The sequence below is a fragment of the Pseudomyrmex gracilis genome, unplaced genomic scaffold (assembly GCF_002006095.1).
Source record: "Pseudomyrmex gracilis isolate BER0280 unplaced genomic scaffold, ASM200609v1 scaffold_268, whole genome shotgun sequence".
Taxonomy (NCBI): Eukaryota; Metazoa; Arthropoda; class Insecta; order Hymenoptera; family Formicidae; genus Pseudomyrmex; species Pseudomyrmex gracilis.
The window spans coordinates 164,977-187,396 of record NW_018020852.1 but is presented as its reverse complement, the minus strand read 5'-3'; the positions used below and the strand labels follow the sequence as shown (position 1 = coordinate 187,396).

The following is a 22,420-nucleotide window of genomic DNA, read 5'->3' as shown; positions in this document are numbered from 1 at the left end:
TCTAAAGCCTATGTCACACTACGGATTAGGATTGAGATTGGATTGCAATTGGGGCCAATCAGAGCGAAGATTACCAAACTTAGGATTGGTTTTCTTTCTTCTGATTGGTCAAATTTCAATCCAATCTCAATCCCAATCCGTAGTGTGACATAGGCCTAATCGTACGTGTCCAATATTACGTGTGCAATCGTACTGTGTCCAATTGTACCGTGGTCAAATGGACGTCACCCGCCAGAACTGCCGCTGTGTGCATGACGTCACGCACACAGATGGTGTGCGTGCCCCCATTGCTTGATGCTCTCGTTGCTCTCTGCTCGATCTTGCAACTCTGCATGCAACTGCATCCTAACCTAACCTAACCTAACCTAACCTAACCTAACCTCCGAAAATGACGACGATTACGTATATTTGACGTTAAAAATTGCTAAAACGTAGAATGTTTTCTAAAACGAGTGCTTCAGTAGGAATCATTACGTTGACAAATTATGGCACTTCTTCGAGTAGATAAGTCGAAAATTTGTTGTGCGATTCGAGGATACGGAACTCAAAGGTTAGATTTTCGTCTTATTTTTGTGCTAAATATCAAAACACGTAACTTGTGTTTTATTGATAATGTATATTTAAAAATATATAAGATATTTAAGAAGATCAAATTCCTAATTAGATTTTCAAGTTAGTTAAAATAAAATCTAGAGTATAAGAATTGAGATACAGTCATGTGATTTTTGTTTGTTACCACTAATTTCACTAAAATCGACTAAATCACATAATATAATACATATCTACAACAAAATGTGATTACATTTTTACTCAAGATTTTTTTAACTAAAAAACTTGGAATGTTTTATTTAAAGGTATCAACAGAATCACTATGATACTCTAAATGTTTCTTCTGATGCGTCACAGAAAGAGATTAGACAAGCCTTTATTAAATTGTCAAAGCAAGTATGTAGCATATTTTATAGAGATAGTTTATTTAGAAAAAAAAATTACAAATTAGCTTTAACAAGATAAATGCTAGCAGTTTTATTACATGTTTTTTTTTAATTCTCAAAACATACAACTTGTAACTGTTTTTATTAGCTACATCCCGATACTAGTGGAAAACAAAGCAGTCATGCTGATTTTGTTAAGTTAAATGAAGCCTATTCAGTTTTGGGAAAAGAAGGTTCAAGACGTCAATATGATTTTAATTTGAAATGTAATAGTTATGCTCCAAGCTACACATACAATTCACAGAACATGTAAGATATAAAGTATATTTCTTTAATGAACACATACATAGTTGTGAAATATCGATGTAATGACAAATAATTCTATAATATTATTACGCACACACAACAGTATGTTTATGTAAGCACATAATGTATCTAGTTAATAGTAGAACAAGCACATGTTGTTTCTTCATCATTCATCAAAAAAGTATAATTTGTATAAACACTTTGTATTTATGTAATTTTATTGATAGTTAAAAATGCAATATTGCAGACGATACGGAAGTCAATGGGAATATGAGGTACGTACAGCAGGAGGGCCATGGCCACCACCTCAGCAAAAGTCAAATGCTATTTTTGGACTTATAGTTGCTCTTTTATTCTTGGGTGTGGGATTCTTGCAAGTTATTTTTCATCTTCACACTATGAGAATGAGAAAGATTAGAAATGCACATAATAGCTTGGAACGTGAATATCAACGTGTTCGATATGGAGCTCATACAAAATCTAATCAGTTTATTATAGACAATTTTGAAGATTTCATAAAAGATCGTAATGAGTACCTGATCAGTGACTGTAATGATAGTTAGTAAGTTAGTGACTTCATTGAATAATATATTTAAAGGTTTGTTGTATATTTGTGCATTTTCTTTCCTACATTTTCTTAATTGTTAGCTACCTTTCATACTGAATAGCGTGCGACGTACAGTGAAGCTTTGATTAATTAAAGTAAGAGACATTGTTACCTCAGTGTGAAAACCAGCTTACAATTCAAACAGTTTTCTGAGCGAGATAGTAAAAGTAATTTAAAAAATTCATCTTTAACATTGTTTAAATTTACAGGTAAAATATTTTAAAAACCACAAATTTTACATACATATAGAGCATTTTACTAATAAATGTGTTCTTGATATATTTATTCAATTGAAAAGTTAAAAATTATACATACTATAATATATACACGTAATTTTGACGTAATTTTTCAAAGAATCTTTTTTCTTTTATTGTTGTCAGTATAAAGTGTACACAAAATATTTAAGTTTTCAAATTAAAACAACTATATAAATGAAAACTGAAAATTTTTAACTTTGTGTTTATAATTTCCTAAAGCAGAATTCCTCGTCTGGATTTTTAAATTCGCGGCACACTAACAATAAGCCAGAGCTAAATTTGCCAAAACTTTCACACTCACTGTGTTTCTTTCTCTTTTCTTTCTTCTTTCTTTTTATTAGTTTCGTGCGATTATTTTTATTTGTTTCTCAATATCTTTCTCATTTCTTTTAATCTCAAGCTCTTGCGACTTGCGACGCATGTATGGATTCTTTGCTTGCACACCAAGTTAAAAACTCTGCTTTGGGGCATACTTCTTTCAGATTCTACTTATCTCAAATTTCAATTTAATTCTATCAAATTTTACTGGGAGCAGATTTAATCTTGTGTGTTATAATTTTTTTACGTAACTGATAGCCGTTGTATGAGGCGACGCTGGTGAAAATATCGGCTGTCCGTTTTCATCGACGTAATCAGTATAATTAAGTGTGTATATCGCGTCAAACCCGAGACGTGCGCATAATTTACCAGAGAATAAAGATGTACAATCCGCCCTGATATAATGAAATCCTTGTTCTTTCGCAATTTCTCTGTAATATAGATAATTTGCACTTGAGAGAATATACATCAATTTACTATAATAATAATATTTAAATTTATTTTAGTTTTTGTGTTTAGATATTGTCTCATTTCAGGTTTTCTTAACATTATAAATAATTTGAGTAACGTGTAGAGGGTTATCTTCGGGTTCTAAATGGTTAATCTTATGTATATGAATTTTGAAACCTATGTGTATGAATATTTAAATTTTGTAATTTATAGTAATCAACTACTGAAGATGACTCAATAAAAGAAGTCGAAACGTCTAGATTATACACGTCTCTAATTTCTTGCATAACATCGTGCAATTTGGTTCTTCCTGGCCGAATTCACAACACTTCATACACATAGGATTATAAATAATATTTAAAAACTGTGTCATCTTAATTTTAATTGATTTTGATTGTTAATTTCGTTACTCACGTTGTTTTTTCTATGAGAGTCTTTGCAACACCTTTTCCTCGCCAGTTTGTGTCTACCGAAATTATTCTTATTTCTAAGACATTCAAGTCTCGGAATCGTCCGTCAACATTCACATTTCTATCTATGTGATGTAGTAATTTCAATATTTTTTTAAATTTTGCGTTCTTACATAATCGTATGTATTCTGGCTCTTCTTCATCCAGCGGAGGATCCATTTTACCTACAATGAAAAAATAACTAGATACAATTAAGTTGTACCTAGTAAATCGCCGACAATTCTTTTACTCGTCTTTATTTTAACACAAAAAGAGAAATTTATACAAAGTTTTATAGAAATCAGCATAAATGTAAATTGTTTTCGGAATTAGAGCGAAAATTATTACATTGTAACTTTACCGTTAAGCAGAACCCCAATAATCCCACCATTGGCGGAAACTGCCATCAGACTCAAATTATTTTCAAACGATGCGTAGCTGCAATAATCCTCCAGTTCCACGCAAGTACTATCTTCACCTTCCGGAATCAGTTGAATGCTTTGATTGAGTGGTTCGTCTCTAAAGAAGAATCTTCTCAAAAACTTCAGTACTCTCAATTTGTCATTCTTGGTAATTATTTCAATATGATAGTCCATATCGTTATTTGATCCGTCAGCCGAATCGGCCAACTATAAAATAAGAACATTTTTTATGATATAATAGTAATTTTTCTTAAATAGGAGAAATATAGTAATGAAAAAGATAATAATATAAACATGATTTTTATTTTTCAATAAAAAGTTTTATCATGAGTAATAAAATTTTATACAATATGTACTTGTATAAAATTTAAACATTTAATATACGTAGTATGTATGTGTGTAATATAAATATATTAATAGTGTAGTAAAGATAGTAATAGTAACCGCTTGTTGCTAATCCGGAAGTGTCATATATACGAGAGCAGTTAAATATTTTTTTAAAACTTCTCTGCGCGGAGATGGAAAAAATGCAATAATTGTAAAAATGAAAAAGACAAAGGATAGTTTAGCTGTCTGATGTTATAAAAAAAAGATCAAAATAGATTAATTTCTTTAAAATTACTAATTATAGAGTGAAACATCTAAGTTGCACATAAGAGGCATTTTGAAGATTTTAAAGTTAATCTTTGTTAAATGGATGGCTATATTTTTTTATTCCATTTTTGTATATACTATTTTTCCGTACAATGTATAATTTCCAAATGTTGCAAAATGCGCAAGTTAGATATCTTACCTATAATTTTGGTAAAAATATCAATTAATGTAAATTTTTTAATAGTACGCATAGAACGTTGCACGCGTACTTGTAAAAAATATACATAATTTATATTTCAGTGAGAAAACTAATTCTAAAAAAAGATTTTTTTATAATTGGAACACACGTTTAATGCGGTATCACATAATTTTGAAAATAAAAAACGATAAATAGCATAATTTATGCAGAACGGTACAATATACATAATTGGGAAAGAACAAGAAATTTAATGGAATAGTGTCCTAATTTTCTCTTCTTTTATAGATTGTTAAACTATTATCGTGCTGATGCGCGTGAGACATACTTGTTTATACAATTGCGATTTCTCAAACATAGCACAGTCAACGTCACCCAGTGTTAATTTGTCAGTGGTCTACTTCTAGGTAGTGATTTATTAGAGCCGATGTATGTGAGAACACAGAATGCATATAACGCGTTTTAATGCAAAGATTCACAAACAATACACAGATTAGGTTTAAAACTAAAATAAAAAAATACAATATAAGAGATTTTATTTTAAAAATATATATTTACGCAGTGTACTCAAAACTTTGAGAGAGAAAACTTTAATTGTAAATTAAAAAATTCATTCAAATTGTGATAATAAATCTCTATTTGTTTTTTTTAATTTGCATTGTTAAAAAAATCGTCTCATGTGACTTCCTTTGTTTGAAATATTACTCTATAACATTCTAAACTTTATCTTTGTTTAAAGTGCCAAAATAAATTGGTCGTAATAATAACTGCATTTAAGTACAACGCGTTATTACTTTTCCATAATAATTCACTTTGAAGATGTATTCTTTCTTATCATCACTCGAGTTACGTCATGTCAAGAGAAGCATATCCTTAAAAGATCTAACAGGCGGCGTTTCTCTCAGGATAATTCATAATCTGCGTAATAATATCTGATGTCTCACAATTACTGTGAGAAAATGATTAGATCATCATATCAACTCGTAGAAAACATATTTGCTTGTAATCATATGACTGAGACAAACAATGTGAAACATGTTTCGTTTGTTTGGAAATATTACATGCATATGTTTCGAAAAGTTAAAATGTTTTATTAAACTTAATAAAACAAATAACTGTAAAACAGTTTCTTTTTGAGATGTAATCTCGATATAATAGATGTGAAAAAAATGAAACGACAAAATTTTTCAAAAACACCCCACAATTTTATAGTAAAATGATAAATTTATAATGTATAATTTATAGATATAATATTAATATAATGATTGACTATAAGAACACGAGAACTGAAATAATAATGCTTGCCAATGACGCTTGATGATTGTCAATAAGAATTTACACAAATAATATTAATCCTCTGATTTGTTTCATGATTGTTGTAAATTAGTGATATATGAGTTTCTCGAAGTTATGTGACGATTTTAATTCTACTTTTAAAGTAAATTTTCATGTGATAAACTGCAGTGTGCAACGTTAAATTCACAAAACACACATCAATGCAAATTTTAAAATCAACAATATTACGCTCTTGAATGATTGTTTTATATGATTGATTTTTTTAAACTTCTTACCGTATATCTCGAAATTTTCGGCGCATCTTTGACGAAACTAGTTGTCGTTTTGTTGACATCGATATGAGTTATATCGAATATATTTGCGTGTATGTTTTCCATGACGAACGGTGAAGTGTTTACAAGTTATATTTCATTTGTTCGTTGAATAAAGCTTGAAGACAATAACAACCGAGATGTTCAATACGTGAATTATAAGGAACAACTGAAAATGAATTCCAAGCGCTAACAACACGATGCTTGTTTGCTGTCGTCGAGGTGGTAATCTAAGACTGCGCATTGTGATAGAACGTCGTCTGTCTTATATACGTTTAGAATCAGCAGAAGGCGTTCTTACACAAGTTCGAGATATAGTTTAGGGGGTGTTTAAGATCGACAACGCCTCCGTTTACATTTTCATATCAATACCTAATTAGCCTTGTATCTGTCGATTAATCTTCTAGCGGCCATCACGTTTTTATATCGCAGCTTTGCAAAAATTTATCACGGTAAACTGGATTTACGTTTTTTTACGTAGTTTTCCATTGAGGTGTGTTTCAATTATGTCGCAAAAAAAGTGAGAATACGAAATCAGATAAAATTTGAGACAATTTACTTTAAGTGATTCTGTTTGGAATAACAATTTCGTATTTGCAATGAAGTCGCTCGTTTGTAATTTACTTTTACGTTATTGTAATGTACAATTCAGTATATTAAACAATTTAATGTTATTTCTTTCTGAAAACAAAGCAACAGAAATTCAAATTGTGCAAGTATAATATATATGGTTATATATTATACTATATGTTTTGGCAGCATTTTGCGAATTATGTATTTCATAAAAAGATACATGCATATCTATATGTTTACGTAAAATAGTTTTTAAAATAAAATAGCTTGCAATACACGTAATAACGCAGATTGTTGTAAGAAATAATAACTTATAATTGGTAAATTCATATATTTTTAACAAATATGACTGACTACGTTATGTAAGATTAATTGACATCGGAAGAACACAGCGTTAAAAGAAAAAGAAAAAGAGAGAAACAAAAATCGAATATAAAAACTTCGTACTTGGAAAGTATAATAAAATAATTTGTCCAAATCAGTTGTGTTCATTTATCGTTTTGTTCATATATAAATAAACAAAGAAGAAACACGAGAGAATATAAACACGTGTATAAATTATGTATATGTATATATATATATAATATATATTGATTTTTAACGTTTAATTATAACGGATGATTACTTATTGCAATTTATAATACTTCTGACCATTACATTTTACATCGAATAGAAAAATCATTACAATGTAGGAAAAAACCGGTTTTTGCTCAACTGTGTTGTCTCGTAATTTTTACACGATCATGTACTGAGGTCGTTTACGCCCTTTTTTACACAATACAATTGCGCTATAAGTATGGAACGGAATATACCAAAGTCACCGATTGATCATTCTTGTCGATCTATCGGTGCGAAGGTCGCCGATGATCATACGTATGACCGTGCAAACATACTAAAATAAGACATGATACCTTGAAGAGTACAGCAACTAGGATCAACACAGTTCAAGTGTAAGGTTATCCTTGTCCTTAATATGATTGATCGATTTTCTTGTTTAAATTTCATCTAAGAAGAATAAATTTACAACTTGCTACATATGAAGAAATAATAATGTTTATGAGTTGTTTGCTAAAACATGAATGTTAATTCAAACCAAAAGAATTAAGAGAAAGCCGTAACAACATGCAAAAAAAGCAATGTCATTTATTTATTCAAACATTAGAACTAATAACATTATTTTTTAAGAGTTAAAGAAACAAAATCTTTTTTTTTCGTCAAATTTTTCTAGAAAAAAATTGTTTGCAGTTTCATGTAAGGCGGTCTCTTCAACTCGATATAGCATATTATTTGTCTATAAAATTACGTTCTTTTTTTTACAGAAGAGAAGAATCGATCAATCGATATTTAGTGTATCTTTTTGTTTGTAAATTAATAGTAAACTAGTATTAAAATAGTAGCGCGTATTCGCGCGTATCAAGTTTCTATAAAATACAACCTGTCACAGAATTCACACCGTATGGAGGCGCGGCACAGATTATACATCCTGATGGCCGCTCGTGCAATAAATATTACAACCTTTGATCGCGACATTTGATAAGCAAAACGATCGATAAATTATCGACAATGAAATATAACAATTACTGTAGAATAGCCTGCGAGCGTTGTTTGCATTTTTATCAAGCCGGATACGAGAATAAATCCTGAACGAGCGTATACATATGTATGCGTATACGTATGACCCAAGAGGTTCCGCCTCCGACGACAGTGAACGGTAAGATCTTATATACCAGTAAAACTTTTAAATTGTAACCTGACCGCCTTGAATAATTTTGTTGCTGACGAATCGATGCACGTTATTTTGCATTATACGTATGCACCTACAGCGTAGATAGACGTTCTTCCGTAAAATAAGTAACGTTAAAATAAAACTTGATCCATAGAACTAGTTGATATTGGATATCTACATTTGTGTCTCAAATGTCTTGCTATTCAAGCCGGACTTGACTCAGTTGATCCTTACTGTCTACGCAAAGTATGACTGTTAAACTCAAGTAACATATTGTAAAATAATTAATAAAAGATTTTCTAACATTAACATAATCTGTTATACATACATATGCAAGTAGATTATTAGCTAAAAACATACTAAAATAACACAAACATATATTATTTTGGTTATTAGCCAATTTAATGATCAGTTATTAAAGTAATATTTAAATTATCTTCTTAATTCGTTGGTGAAAAAAAATTAATGCTTAAAAAGAGACTCTTTTCTGAAAAGAGAATAATTGATGATGACTTTAATTGGTGACATGCTCGCAAATGCGATTTATTGAAAACACCTTCGACTCTCAATGGAGAACAGATGTCACGGCGCAGTCTCTCTCTTTCTCACTATCTTGGGGTCTATATATATATGTTTTGATTTTAAATCACTTTCAGGGACCACACAGAGACGGCACTGCGACCTTGAGTAAACGTTAGTAGAATTGCTATGTTCTTGCTATCGTTTTTCATCGAAAGCATATGCCGTTACGTTACGTGAGCGACGTTTCCAGAAAAAAAAAACGTGAACAATCGAGTTTTAATATAGTTTTTAGTTTTATTCTATTAAATTTTTCTTCAAATAAAAGTTGTTTAATGACGTAACAAGCTATAATTGAAAAAAATTCAAGGTTATTTATTATATAACCAACCTTTAATTTCTTTGAACGCAGTGACGTTACTTCTTTCTTGCGTGAGCTTACATTTTGCTATTGTGAAAGACAGTTCTTTGTGTTACCGTTATATAATATATATTCTACAGATATACAGAATATTATCTGCATATATCTACATATAACAGAAGATTATCTGCACATATCTACATATGTGCAGATAATATTCTGTATATCTGTAGAACATATATTATATAACGGTAACAAAGAACTGTCTTTCACAATAGCAACATGTATATTTTTTTCTAGTACGCATAAGTGTATCATATATTTAATGCGATTTTGCGCATATATTACACAGTAAAAAGGAAAATGTTAATTTTAGTGAACTTGGGACATTTTGTTTACACCATTCTAAATTTTAAGTTGAATTAATTCATTTGTCATGTTACTTATTGACAAACTAGTAATGTTAAGTAACTGACATAATACTTTACATTTATATTTGTTATTTTGATGTTTTTTTGTATTAAATTAACACATGATAATAATTATGGTAATTTTGATTATTTTAGTAAACTCGATTATTTTTGTCAGAGTTCATGATTATTTTTAGGTTTATTTTAACTTTTCTTAAAATGTTTAATTGACTTTGAGACATTAACCCTCGGAGAACACACTGGGTCAATTTGACCCTGTTCGTCGACTTTGATCAAAATATTTTGCTTCAATTTTGCTTTTTTGTAACATATTTTTTACAATGTTAATAATGTTAACGACACTTTAAAACTATATAGGCATATTCCAAACTGTTCAAAATATATTCGAAAATTTTTTCAAGCCAATCGGATAAGTGCATTTTAAATGGTAGCATCTCAAAAAGCGGACAGGGTCAAATTGACCCAGATTGTTCTTCTTGATTGAAAAAATAGGTGTGTTCCCCGAGGGTTAATTGAAATACTTGCGTTAAAAGCGTTCAAAATAATATTTCATTTTTACATGACACACACAAAATATTAAATTATAAAAGTGACATAAATCTAACACATGAAAACGTTACAAAAATAATAACGTATCAGTTGTATGTCAATTTTACATTAAAATAATAATCAAACAACGATGTAACACAAGAAAATTTTAATATGTGAACGCACGATTTTTTAGTGTGTAAATATAAGTGTAAGAATAAAATTCGTCACGTAAGGAATTTTATACAAAAATAATCAAAGAAAAAACGAACAAAAAACCAGTCAAGTTTGTTAGACAAAATTTAATAAATTGTAACTAATCTCGAATAGTAAAAAAATACAGAGTTAAATTATAAAAACAATTGATAGCTAATGTGTGTTTACCATTAATGCTATTGACATTTAACTAAACATGAGCATGATCGCGTGATACAATCAAACAAACATTTGTTTCATTGAATTGAACACGGCAATTAACGGCGTTATTTGTATTCGTCGCGTATATCACACGAGATCTGCACTTTATGCGTGCATTACATCAGAACGAAGTATGCAAGTATCTATTTAACTGCACCTGCAAAAAGTCTCGCGCAGTTTCGCTAATTCTGTTCCGCTTCTGTTGTTTTGCTCGTATAAAGATATCACGTTTAAATTTCGCTTTAATTATTGCACAAAAAATTTATTGTGAACGCGTATGCCGCGCGCGATTCTACAACACAATCAATGAAACATAAGATTTGCACACTCGTGTCATTTGAAATATCGAACGTAATTAAAGTTAGGTGAAACGAACGAGACTTACACTCTTGTGGCTCTACACAACACACAACACGCGTCTACATCATAACAATCTATTTTTATCATTGGCGCTTCTTTCGATGCATCTTCTCAAGACGCGTTTCTAAATTCATCAAATGCTAAGATTAAATAGACGAGATATCAACATTAATGTTTGTCACTATTTAGATCTACAATTTATTATATGACACGAATATTTTGTTGATTAAAAACGGGAGCAATTAGCATCATAATATAAAATGCCTTGAATTTAGCAAATTAATTTTATTTTTAACAAGGAGAATTTGATTTTCTAATGTCTATCTCTTAATTATTTTCACTGACATCTGTGTATCACGTGTTTTTTTGACGTTTTGTCATGTGTACACTCACACTAAATAATAAAGTAATTTTGTTTTTATTTTATATTTACTGTGTGTGTGTGTACACATCACACTATCAATTGATCGTAGTGCGGTAGTACATATAATTAACCGTAATAATAAACCCCTGGCATTTAGCATGTTTTTTCCCTTCGGTTTTTACAGAAACGGCTGATGTTCCCACGAAAATTGATATTTTTTATTAAGTAAATCGTAGGTACATATTGATAGACACTCGAAAGACACTAAAAAGAAATGCTGGAAGTTTTTCAACATTTTTCTAATATCTTAAAGTTGAGCGTCGAATGCCAATGATTCGGGAATTCACTATTAAGGTTAAAAAAAAAAAAAAACGGTTATAACATTCTATATTAACCTCGTAGAAAATTAGCGCTATAAAAAATCAGAATTTTACGACACAGGTTTCTTTTTTTCGGTGATAACTTTTTCATTGTGTTACATTATTTATACGTACTTGTCAAGAAAAACGGAGTGTTTTGTCTAATCAGTTTTTCGACGATTTTCTTTAGAAAACACGATGTGCCCTGTGTCCCCTTTAACATGTACACAAGCCAACTACACACTGGCAGTGTGAGGATGATCGTGCATTAGAGAGGGTTATTACTATCTAGCAACATAATACATATGAGGCTCCCTCGGTCTATTTTTCCATTAAATTTGATTAGGAAGCGAGATCTGTGGCTTTCAGCAGTGGTCTCTCTCTTTTGATACACTTAGAACACAAGCTGTTATTCCATGAATATTCAACTACATGAACCAACAGGCTCATTGCGCACGACATAGTTTCAGCAAAACAAATCAAGAGAACAGAGTATTTAGCTCGTATAATTTTTGGTATTTTACATACATGTATGTATATATAAAAAAAGCTTTCTTAGTTGGCGTTACTTTTGGTTTTTTTGCAAAAAAGATTTTATAGAGAAAAAAATGCGATCTACTTTATATAAAGATTTTTTTTATATCAAGGTGATATTTCCTCAGAAATATTTCACATATTCTATTTATTATATTTTTTATTAAATAAATATACATTGCAACTTTTTCATAAAGACAAGTTTGATGAATGAAACATGAGATTGAGAGAAGATCTCGCACTTGCAACTAAATTTTTATATTATGACAACATATTACATAGGATCGTTATATATTTACGACCCATTCCGCATAACAGCTAACGGGCGCAAACACACTTGAAGCTACGACATGACTCACTTGATCGTTTTTATTACATTAACGCTTAACCTGCTACATCGTTTGACATTTGTTTGTTTCAACGATAAATTACAATTATTACAAGTGTATATGTTTTTCGTATTTCTTTGTTCACTATATTCAATTCGCAGAAATAATTTTAATAAAATAAATTACAATAAAAAGTTAATCAATTTATATCTTAGTATAAATAATTACACTAATGTAAATTAAAGATTTAGATAATTATGCAAATCTCATTGCGTGGACGAGTGCAATTTAATTAACGTTTAGTCACACGTGTACAATGTGCGAGATAATGTAAAATATAAAATATCAAATAATTATGATGTGATTAATCGTCTTGCCTTTCAAATTACCGTGTTATTATCTAATAACTCACCTATTTACTGAATTTATTACACGATACAAATATATTTCTTTATATCTGCTTTTTTGCATAATCATTTTTGCATTATGCATACGAATATCGTGCATATTTATCCTCTAATATCTTTTAGCTGCTTTTTTTTATTATGATAGATAAACGGTAATAAGTACTTATCTAGTTATACGAGAGGCGATCATGTAATATCAGACTAATCTCAGAAGCTCGCACAACTAGTTTGATAGCAAAATAAAAAACTACCGTTTGTGACGTACTAAAATGAATACGCAAGATATTATGTATTAGTTACAATACATAATTACCATATCATTAGATTATTTCGAGACGAGAAATTTATTGTGTTACATTCGAGATATATTGCGTTTATCTGATAATAATATTTGTGTCTTACGTAATTAGTTTATAAAAGAGAGAGAGAGAGAAAAAGAGAGAGAGAGAGAGAGAGAGAGAGAGAGAGAGAGTGAGAGAGTGTAAAATTTTATTATGAGTGTAATATTTTATTATGTTCAACTTTGATATTGAAACAATAATAAAAGAAAATGTTTCATATAAATAAATATGAAGCGTCAAGAGATGTGTATTTGTGTATGTACGAAACAGATTGTAACTCAAAAGTGTAACTAGGAGAATGCTTTTGAGGAATCTTCCTGTCAAAAAATATTACAATAGCTAATTTGAGATAATAAATTCCGTAGATAATTTCTCTAATAATGCACGTTATGTAATTATGTTATGTATGTGTGTCATTCCTTCGTCTATTTTATTTTTTATTCGCTAACTGATTATTCACTTCTCGATGCGTGTATAATCGGTAAGTAACATGTTTCACGATAGAACGGACTAAATTCATAATTCAAGATTGTTTTATAAACATATAGCAATATGTAAATTACCTTTGACTTGAGATCACGTGTAAAAACAACTGCACGAATAACACCGATTATCTTTACATTACAGAAAAATTACAGTAATAAATAAAAAAATGTTGAGTGTTAAAAGAAATCTTATTTAAATTGAGATAGATATATGTATGGCTCTATGGGGCAGACACGGATGTCGATGTGTGTGTTCAAAATTTAGTTTATTGCGATAAACTGTACAGTACAAAGCTTTCGACCTTTGGTTTAGGTCTTTCTCAATGTAATAATTAGACTCGCAAAAAAGAAGAAGAAATAGTGACGGTCGTCGTTAAGTGGTGATTAGTAGTCAGATAGTGAGACTAGAGGTTCGACCATCACTTTACAATATAAAGAAGCGACTCAGTCTTAATAAGAATTTCTGGAGCTGATTATTTCAAACTTCATTATTTATAAATTGAGATACACGTAATAGCGCATATATATACTTTTTTCAATAATCTCATATTTAATTAAAAACTTTTTTTGATTTATCTTTTAGTTAGCATTCTCGCTGATCACATTGAAAAACGATACCAATCCATTTTGACAGAATTAATTAAAAAACAAATTACTTAGACAAACTAAAATATTCAATTCTGTGTATGTAGTGCTGAACTGATCATATGTCACAAAAATACAAATAAAATAACAATTAAGACTATTACAGAGCGTATACACTCACATACACACATACACATGATAAAAATACTTATCTGATGTACAGTAGAATCGAGATCGTCGAGATCAGCCATGTTTAGTTTCTTTGTTTTTAGAAAGTAGTAATTTTATTAAAACGCATGACGTTTAAAGTAATCAGAAATGTGATATCAAGGTTTGATTACATTCATTTGTTGTTTTTTTTTCTCTGTATCCAGACGCCTACACGCGCGCTGTTAAGCGTATCGTTACGTTACTTCACGCAATGACACAGTAAATATAACATTTGATACGATAGGATCTCCGATGCAATCACCGTAGCAGATACATAATAAAACGTCCTCGTGTGCAAAATAAAGTTAATATAGAATTAGTTTCTGTCTTAAGAAAAGTTGTAACTAACTTTTGCCCGGTATGTTTTCGAATAACACTTATTTTCCACGTAACGCGGAGAGTGTAAAATGCGTTTAAGGAAACTGTAGAAGACGCGAAATTTGATAGTCACAATCAATGTTATTCAGAAACCTAATTCCGTTGTCTTGGTGCGTTCTAGGCAAGTGACGTTGCGCAGTTTATTGTGTCGTGCGAAGCATACGATTATCTCTCTCTGTATATATCTATCACTCCGCCAAGGATGGAAATTACTTAGATCGCGCGTTCTTTCCACTCTTGATACAAATTGCCTTCTTCATGCAAATCCATACTTCTTTATGCATAACGATGGAAATTTTGTTTGTTTTTTGCAATAGAGTGACTAGACTCAATATAAGCACAACGTTTCCGTTTATTAAACGACCGACACACGCGAAGCAAAAAACATTGGCGGCTTTCTCAGAATCTTGCTTTGTTTCACAAAGTAACAGTCTTGTTACATGTGAATAGATATTGAAACAATGAAATGTGTTCAATTTGCCACATAAGAAACTCAGGAGCATCTCCGTTTAAAAAAAAGCCACTGTCACCACAAAGTACGTGCGAATCGTATTTCGTTTATTTTCTGTGTTCCGTAATAGTTCCGCTCTATGAGAAACAATAGAGATAGTAAAAACTGAATGAGATTGAAAACGGACTTTAATTGGCTATCATCTTCTTATGTTTTTTTGTTTTTGTTCTATTCTGTTATTTTGTTTTTATCGGGACGCACTCTTAGGGCTATTCTACAATGAGTTGAAAATGTCCCGTCGCCAATTGCAACTACTAGGGAAAAAGTATTATTTTACGTGCTGCGGTTGTCAGTTGCTGTTGACAAAAGTTGTTGACCAACTCTCTTTTAGCAACCGCAACGACAAAGCGCAACCAGAAATAATACTTTTCTTTTCGTAATTGCTACTTTTCGCAACTAGCAACAGGACATTTTCAACTCATTGTAGAATGACCCTTAGACTTCTATAAACAGGACGCGTCACACGTTACTCGCGGCTAGAAGCGACAGCCAATCAATATGCTGCTTTTCTATAAAAGCAAAATGCTGATTGGCCATCGCGTTGTTTCTTCGTCACATATTGACGCATTCTGTCTGTAGGCGCCACAATAATTTCTGGTATATAGGGATTAGTGTAGTTGGCAATTATGACGTTTGCATTTGCGTTGGCATCAATGTTAACGATGGCGACCGTCGGTGGCAAGCGAAGTCTTGATTGGCTATCAAAAGTTGTTTACGTTAAGAAATTACAGTTCGAAGCAGTTCGAAAGTTAACACGCCAGGCCAGTAGAAGTCAGCCAGAACCAGTCAACATTGGGTTCTCCGTATTTTTGCTTCAAGTCTATCTCAATCAGATTTTATAATGGTGCGATATACTGCTCTCAACGGTTTGTACGAATTAGAGAAAACAATTGGCAGCGGTGGTTTTGCCAAAGTCAAACTCGCAACTCACGTTGCCACCGGCGAAAAAGTTGCTATCAAAATCATGGAAAAAACAGCGTTGGGTGTAAGTGTGATCATTCAAAACACTGTCATTTATACGTTGACGCAAAATGATTAAACTGTCACGTGTGTTATATGCAAACATACTATTCAAGTTAATATATATATTGAAACAACTCACTCTGTGATATATACTCTATTTATGGTTTTATTGCTACTAAAAACATTAATTTAAATGTGAAACATGTGACACAATCTGCATTTAAATTTTAAGATATACATGCAACACAATCTCACAAAGTTTTATATTTTCTTTTAGTTAATCTATGAAAAACAAATTTTAATTCAAATTCTGTCTCGTACTTTTTACTCAAGTACACATCTTAGTTTTGTATAAAATACATTTATTTTGCACTATTTCAGGAAGATTTACCAAGAATAAAACTTGAAGTAGAAGCACTCAAGACACTACTTCATCAACATATTTGTAGATTATATCAAGTGATAGAAACTGAAAGTCATTATTTTATGATATTAGAATATTGTTCTGGTGGAGAATTGTTTGATCATATAGGTAACATTAAAAACTCCTGCATATATATAAATATATAACAAATATAATACAAAATCTACTTTATAAGAAACTTATAAAGATCACAGATAAAGATATTATATTATCACATAACTAAATAAGTTTGCTCAGTTTTTTATATTGAAATTTATGTGCAAACTTATTTAGCTGTTCTGTAATAAGTTTTTATGTCTTTATTTTACAGTGGAGAAAAACAGATTATCAGAAACTGATTCTCGTAAGTTCTTCCGTCAGATTGTTTCTGCTGTGGCATACATGCATAGTTTGGGATATGCTCATAGAGATCTAAAACCTGTAAACATATATTTTCTATTTCTCCTAATATTTATTGTTATATGAAAATTAATTATTTCTTTTGTTTTCTTGACAGGAGAATGTTCTGTTAGATAAGGAAGAAAATTTGAAATTAATTGACTTTGGTCTATGCGCAAAACCTAAGATGGGAATGCAAGCACATTTGTATACATCTTGTGGTTCTCCTACATATGCTGCACCAGAACTCATAATGGGAAAGAAATACTTAGGTAAGTAGTAAGTTTCTAAGATTCTAAATACTTTTATATTTTTTATGTAATTAAAAATTAAATATTGTGTAGTTTATATATATATATTGTGATGTATTATACAATATTTATTAATAATAAAAAACTTTGCAGGATCAGAAGTAGATATTTGGAGCATGGGAGTTCTTCTTTATGCTTTATTATGTGGGTTTTTGCCTTTTGATGACAATAAGTTAGAAAATTTGTATAAAAAGATACTTGTAAGTTAAAAAAATTGCGCAATTGTGCAATAATGTATTTTTATTTCAATTGTTTGCATTATTTGTTTCATTTCTATTGATTCTGATTTCTCTCACACAAGTATATAAATGATTTCAGAGTGGCAAATATGAAGAACCAAATTGGTTGTCAAATGACAGTAAAAAATTAATCAAATCAATGTTACAAATTGACCCGGCAAAGAGAATTACTATTCACGAATTGACATATCACCCATGGATTACGGCACATTCTATGAAGCCTGTATCGTTTGTTCAACAAACAAAAGTAAGTATTTATTGGGCAAGAAAAAATAATGTTATAGGTTTAAAAACTTTAAAAACCTTTTTACTCTTCTAGTTTGAAAAGGATGAAGAAGTATTGAGTACAATGTCTGCCATTTGTGGCGAAAATAGCGCAGACATATGGAACAAGCTTGTACGTAGTGATAGAACTGATTATAAAACAGCTACGTATTTGTTGTTGCTAGACAGAAAGTTGCGTGGACTTTCGTTGAAAGTAGCAACTGCAACAAGATCTTATATTAAGCAAGAAATGGTAAAGCAAGCATCTTTATATAAAAATAATATCCTAAAGATAAATATTTCCAATTAATATGTATCTAATTGTACACAAACTGTTTCTTATATAGAATGGCGCGAATGTTCCACGTGAAATAGTGATCAACAACTTTATAACTAAACTCGATAATTCTCCAAGAAGTCGAAAAAATAATGCGCGGTCTTCAGTAAATGATGTTACTTACAATGTTTTGCCCAAAGAGAATGATAAAAATAACTTTACAGAACCATATGTACCGGCACGAAAAAGATTACGAAGCAAGGAACTCGATGATGTGACATCACCTGGTAAATACTTTATCTGCTATTTTTAAATAAAAATTAAAGTATACAGGGTGTATTAGCAGGCAGAAGAACGGGATTCTTTGTGAAAAAGAAAATATATTTTTTAAAGTTTTGTAAAAAATTGAGATATTTTTATACAAATTTTGTTTTCAAGAAAATGAAAAATTTAACAATGGAAAAATTAACAACATTTACAGACACATTTTATATTTCAGTTTATATTTCAAACAACCTCTAATAACTGCATATCATATAAATTATCATCGCATGTGATATATGATCCAATATTTCTATAGTAATAATTAATAATAAAAATAAAAGTGTTATTTTTTTTGGAAAAAAAACTATGAAGTTTTAACTGTTAATCTGTATTGTCTTAATATTTTATTTTATTTTATTTCTTCGGAAAGTTCTTACACATTTCTAAAAATTCTAGTTTTAGCATTATCATATTTATTGATTATAGTTACGTACAATTGCTTATTGAACTTGTTTAGGTTTAAGTCGCAATTAGTCTCGTAGTACAATTTCTAAAGTTTATTTCTGATTGAAGAGATGTCGCTAGCACCATCTAATTAGAAACTTTAATGAAGATTTCCGACTGCTATAAATTACAGTAGTCTCCGTGAAAAGTAGATAATTACCTTGACAAGAGTAACGACTTGCTAACAAACGCAATTTGGACTTAAGACTCTCCATGTTCACAAAGTCTTTTTAAAACTTCAGGGAAAGTGCGCTATTCCTCAAGTACTACTACAAATCCGAGTTCTTATTTTTTACTATTCACAAGTCATTAAGGCTATATGTAGACAAAAATTAAAATCTATGAAATTTGAAAACATAAATATGTATTTTTTAAAATGGTTTTTGAATTAAATAAACAAGTTTTTGTTTTACACAGTTTTTGTTAATGTGATAAAAAAAAATATATATAACAATATGATAATTCACATTTATATTAAACTAACATTTATATTAAAAACAATTTATATTTAAACAAAATAATAAGCGTAAATATGAAATAACAAAAACAAATTATAAAATTTATACAAGAATGATGTCAAAAAACACTATCTCTTTAATAATATGTTTACAGTTCCAGCAAAACGACAGCCTGAAAATAGAACAGTTAATACTCCAACACAATCGTTAACACCGGATTCTAGGTAAATTTACTAATATAAAAAAATAATAAAGTATTTATCTTGTGTAATAATGATATAATTTTAGAGCTCCACAAGCATCTACACCAGGTAGTGCAAGAAAAGTTATGTTGGGATTAGAACGAGGATTGAATCGCGTACGACACGTTCTCACACCGAAAAGACGATTAAAAAACGAAAATACGGATCCTGATGAACCAAATATATTGTCGGGAAAGGTATAATCCACATCTACAGATATTATATATATATGAAAATATTGATCAAAGAAGATAATGTTAACTTTTTTTGTAAGAAACTTATAAAGATCACAGATAAAGATATATTATCATATAACTAAATAAGTTTGCTCAGTTTTTACATTGAAATTTATGTGCAAAACTGCACAAACTTATTTAGCTGTTCTATAATAAATTTTTATGTCGCCGGCATTTTTTTATTAAAAACATGGTATTTTTTTCATATTTGTATATAAATTGAGTTTATTATATTGCGTGGAGTACCTTAAATTTCATCTGGCTCCGATCAGTGCCAGACCGGCGGGGGACGAAAGTAAAAAGTATCAAATTTTCAAATTTTGAAAAATGATGTTTCTAAAGAATTTTCATATCGCTGGTTACGTTTTTGAAATCAAATTGCAAAAGTCTTTCAATACAGTAGCATTATTACTAAGCTAATCATATATAAATAAATTTTGTATCTTAGATTACTGCTAATTCGAAAATTAAACTACACCGTTTAACAACATATTTAGATTTTCTAGATATTTTTTTTTCACAAATCAAATCAGATGAAAGAGAACTCTTTTCTAAAATACGATATAATATTAGCGTCCCAATAGCGGTGCCATACGGCATCATGCCGGCAGTCTAAAGGTTAATGTTAATGAATGTTACTTTGTATCCAAAGGGTCTTTCTAACGTGTCTGCGACATGTAGCGGCTGCCCGAAGTATGTCCTTTCGAAACTACGACGAGCACTTCGGCGAAAGGGTATAATGTGCCGTCAAAAAGGGTAAATTTATATAATTTTACTGTACAAGTTACATGTAGTTCTCAATTTTATTACATTATTAATATCACCATAGATTTATTCTGCAAGGAGAAACTGAAGAGTTCTTTTCGGAAGTTAAGAAAGATCCGTTGAAGCCGATTTCTTCTCAAAATTCTTGTTCCTTCGAACTGGAAGTTTGTCTCTTGGAAATCAGTCCAAACGATAAACGACTAGTCGGCATTCGTCGGAAACGACTAAAAGGCGACGCATGGGTATATAAGCGCGTTTGCGAAGAAATTCTCGCTTTAACAGCTGAAGATATTTCTACAGATCCAGAGGGTTCCTCTGAATCCAAATGTCCTATCTGAATCTTATAGTTAAAATGTGTGTGTAAATTTCTCACCGTTTATTCTTAATTTGATTGTGAGAAAACTTAGACAACATACATGTAAATGTTTAACAATGTCTCAAAAACAGCTAAAAATTATTTGATATTTTTATACGCTTTTGAGAATTTGTTTAAACAAACGTATATTATTTTCTCACATGAATGAGTCGTATAAAAAGTTTTTGCAGGCTCTTTTCTACATGGAAGAAAATCAGTACCATCACATGACACTGGAACGGTTAATACAGATGTTAATAAGATTTCTGTTTCATTTAAGAAAAAACCGATTATATGTATGTGCAACGAGTAGTTATAGATTTTATAATGAGAGGATATATATCATGCAATTTTTAAATATACCTACTCAAATGTATAATTAGTAAAAAGTTAAATATTGTATAACTAGTATAAAACAAATTATTTTGATGTAAGATATTTTTATTTTTCCAGAGATAAAATTATGTATAAGTATAAATAGCTGTTAAAAATAATACCTGAGGGGTACAGGTTATAATTTATATACAGGCAAAATAATAATGTGTCAGGAAAAGAGAGGAGAAAGAATATTTAATAAAACTATAATTATATATTTATGTGTATGCGCATGCACATACATGTACACACATATATTTTTCTGTGTTTTTTTTTTAACTGTTTACATACTTTCAAAACCAGAACATTGAAGCAACTATCAAGAAACGTTATAGCGAAAGGCTAATATTTTTGGACGATATCAAAGGACGAGAGATTTTCAGCCGAATGGATCAAATAATAAAGAGCATTCTTCGCAACGTTTTATAGAAGATTTCAGAAGTGTCGACGATAGACATTAGGAAATAAATAATAATCAAGAGATGTGCAGAAAGTCACGATATTCGATAACTTTAACAGAGATATAAAGGTATACATATTTATTGACCTGCTTATCGATATTCAGACGTCTATGTGTGACATATTTACACACATTGTATGTCAAATTTTTAATATCATATACCAAAAACGATCGACCTTGATATATCCCCACTGAAAAATACTCGACTCGAAGAAATAGACTAGAATGTGAGCGACACAAAGAGAAATTTTCTGCGCTTCGAGTTTTGCTCGTCTCTTTTTGTCTGGAATATGTAAAGCTCAATTTTGCGTTTATACCGCCGATCTAAAATATCGCGGCCCGTTTG

General features: G+C 30.3%; 3 protein-coding genes across 6 annotated transcripts in view; 2 read left to right on the top strand and 1 right to left on the bottom strand.

The window, feature by feature from the left end:
- The first annotated feature begins 304 nt into the window (after positions 1-304).
- LOC109859560 (dnaJ homolog subfamily C member 4-like) lies at positions 305-1,849 on the top strand. Its single transcript, XM_020437919.1, has 4 exons — positions 305-550; positions 855-945; positions 1,084-1,244; positions 1,489-1,849. The coding sequence occupies exons 1-4, from the start codon at positions 486-488 to the stop codon at positions 1,802-1,804; spliced, it is 633 nt and encodes a 210-aa protein (XP_020293508.1). The 5' UTR covers positions 305-485; the 3' UTR covers positions 1,805-1,849.
- Positions 1,850-2,228: 379 nt separating this feature from the next.
- LOC109859559 (dopamine N-acetyltransferase-like) overlaps positions 2,229-22,420 on the bottom strand; it is a 101,921-nt gene continuing 81,729 nt past the window's right edge. The window contains exons 1-4 of one of the 4 annotated variants that reach the window (XM_020437916.1): positions 11,915-12,018; positions 3,684-3,951; positions 3,288-3,507; positions 2,229-2,854 (exon numbers count right to left, since the gene is read on the bottom strand). In XM_020437916.1, coding sequence (XP_020293505.1) covers positions 2,656-2,854; positions 3,288-3,507; positions 3,684-3,918 — 654 coding nt within the window. In that variant the 5' untranslated portion in view covers positions 3,919-3,951; positions 11,915-12,018 and the 3' untranslated portion in view covers positions 2,229-2,655. Of the gene's footprint in view, positions 2,855-3,287; positions 3,508-3,683; positions 3,952-6,105; positions 6,401-9,350; positions 9,407-11,914; positions 12,019-22,420 lie in introns of those variants that run through there. The other 3 variants (XM_020437918.1, XM_020437914.1, XM_020437917.1) reach the window with 3 other exon arrangements.
- On the top strand, positions 16,237-21,652 carry LOC109859558 (maternal embryonic leucine zipper kinase-like). Its single transcript, XM_020437913.1, has 12 exons — positions 16,237-16,544; positions 16,904-17,054; positions 17,257-17,366; positions 17,443-17,596; positions 17,729-17,835; positions 17,954-18,121; positions 18,194-18,391; positions 18,486-18,702; positions 19,796-19,865; positions 19,930-20,080; positions 20,772-20,875; positions 20,949-21,652. The coding sequence occupies exons 1-12, from the start codon at positions 16,401-16,403 to the stop codon at positions 21,220-21,222; spliced, it is 1,848 nt and encodes a 615-aa protein (XP_020293502.1). The 5' UTR covers positions 16,237-16,400; the 3' UTR covers positions 21,223-21,652.

What these genes read in the sequence shown, in the direction of transcription:
- LOC109859560 (XM_020437919.1), top strand. Translation starts at nt 486, where the DNA reads ATGGCACTTCTTCGAGTAGATAAGTCGAAAATTTGTTGTGCGATTCGA. An exon ending in TTATTAAATTGTCAAAGCAA is followed by an intron (nt 946 to 1,083) that starts GTATGTAGCATA and finishes TGTTTTTATTAG; the next exon opens with CTACATCCCGATACTAGTGG. An exon ending in ACATACAATTCACAGAACAT is followed by an intron (nt 1,245 to 1,488) that starts GTAAGATATAAA and finishes GCAATATTGCAG; the next exon opens with ACGATACGGAAGTCAATGGG.
- LOC109859558 (XM_020437913.1), top strand. Translation starts at nt 16,401, where the DNA reads ATGGTGCGATATACTGCTCTCAACGGTTTGTACGAATTAGAGAAAACA. An exon ending in AATGGGAAAGAAATACTTAG is followed by an intron (nt 17,597 to 17,728) that starts GTAAGTAGTAAG and finishes AAAACTTTGCAG; the next exon opens with GATCAGAAGTAGATATTTGG. An exon ending in CGATGATGTGACATCACCTG is followed by an intron (nt 18,703 to 19,795) that starts GTAAATACTTTA and finishes ATATGTTTACAG; the next exon opens with TTCCAGCAAAACGACAGCCT.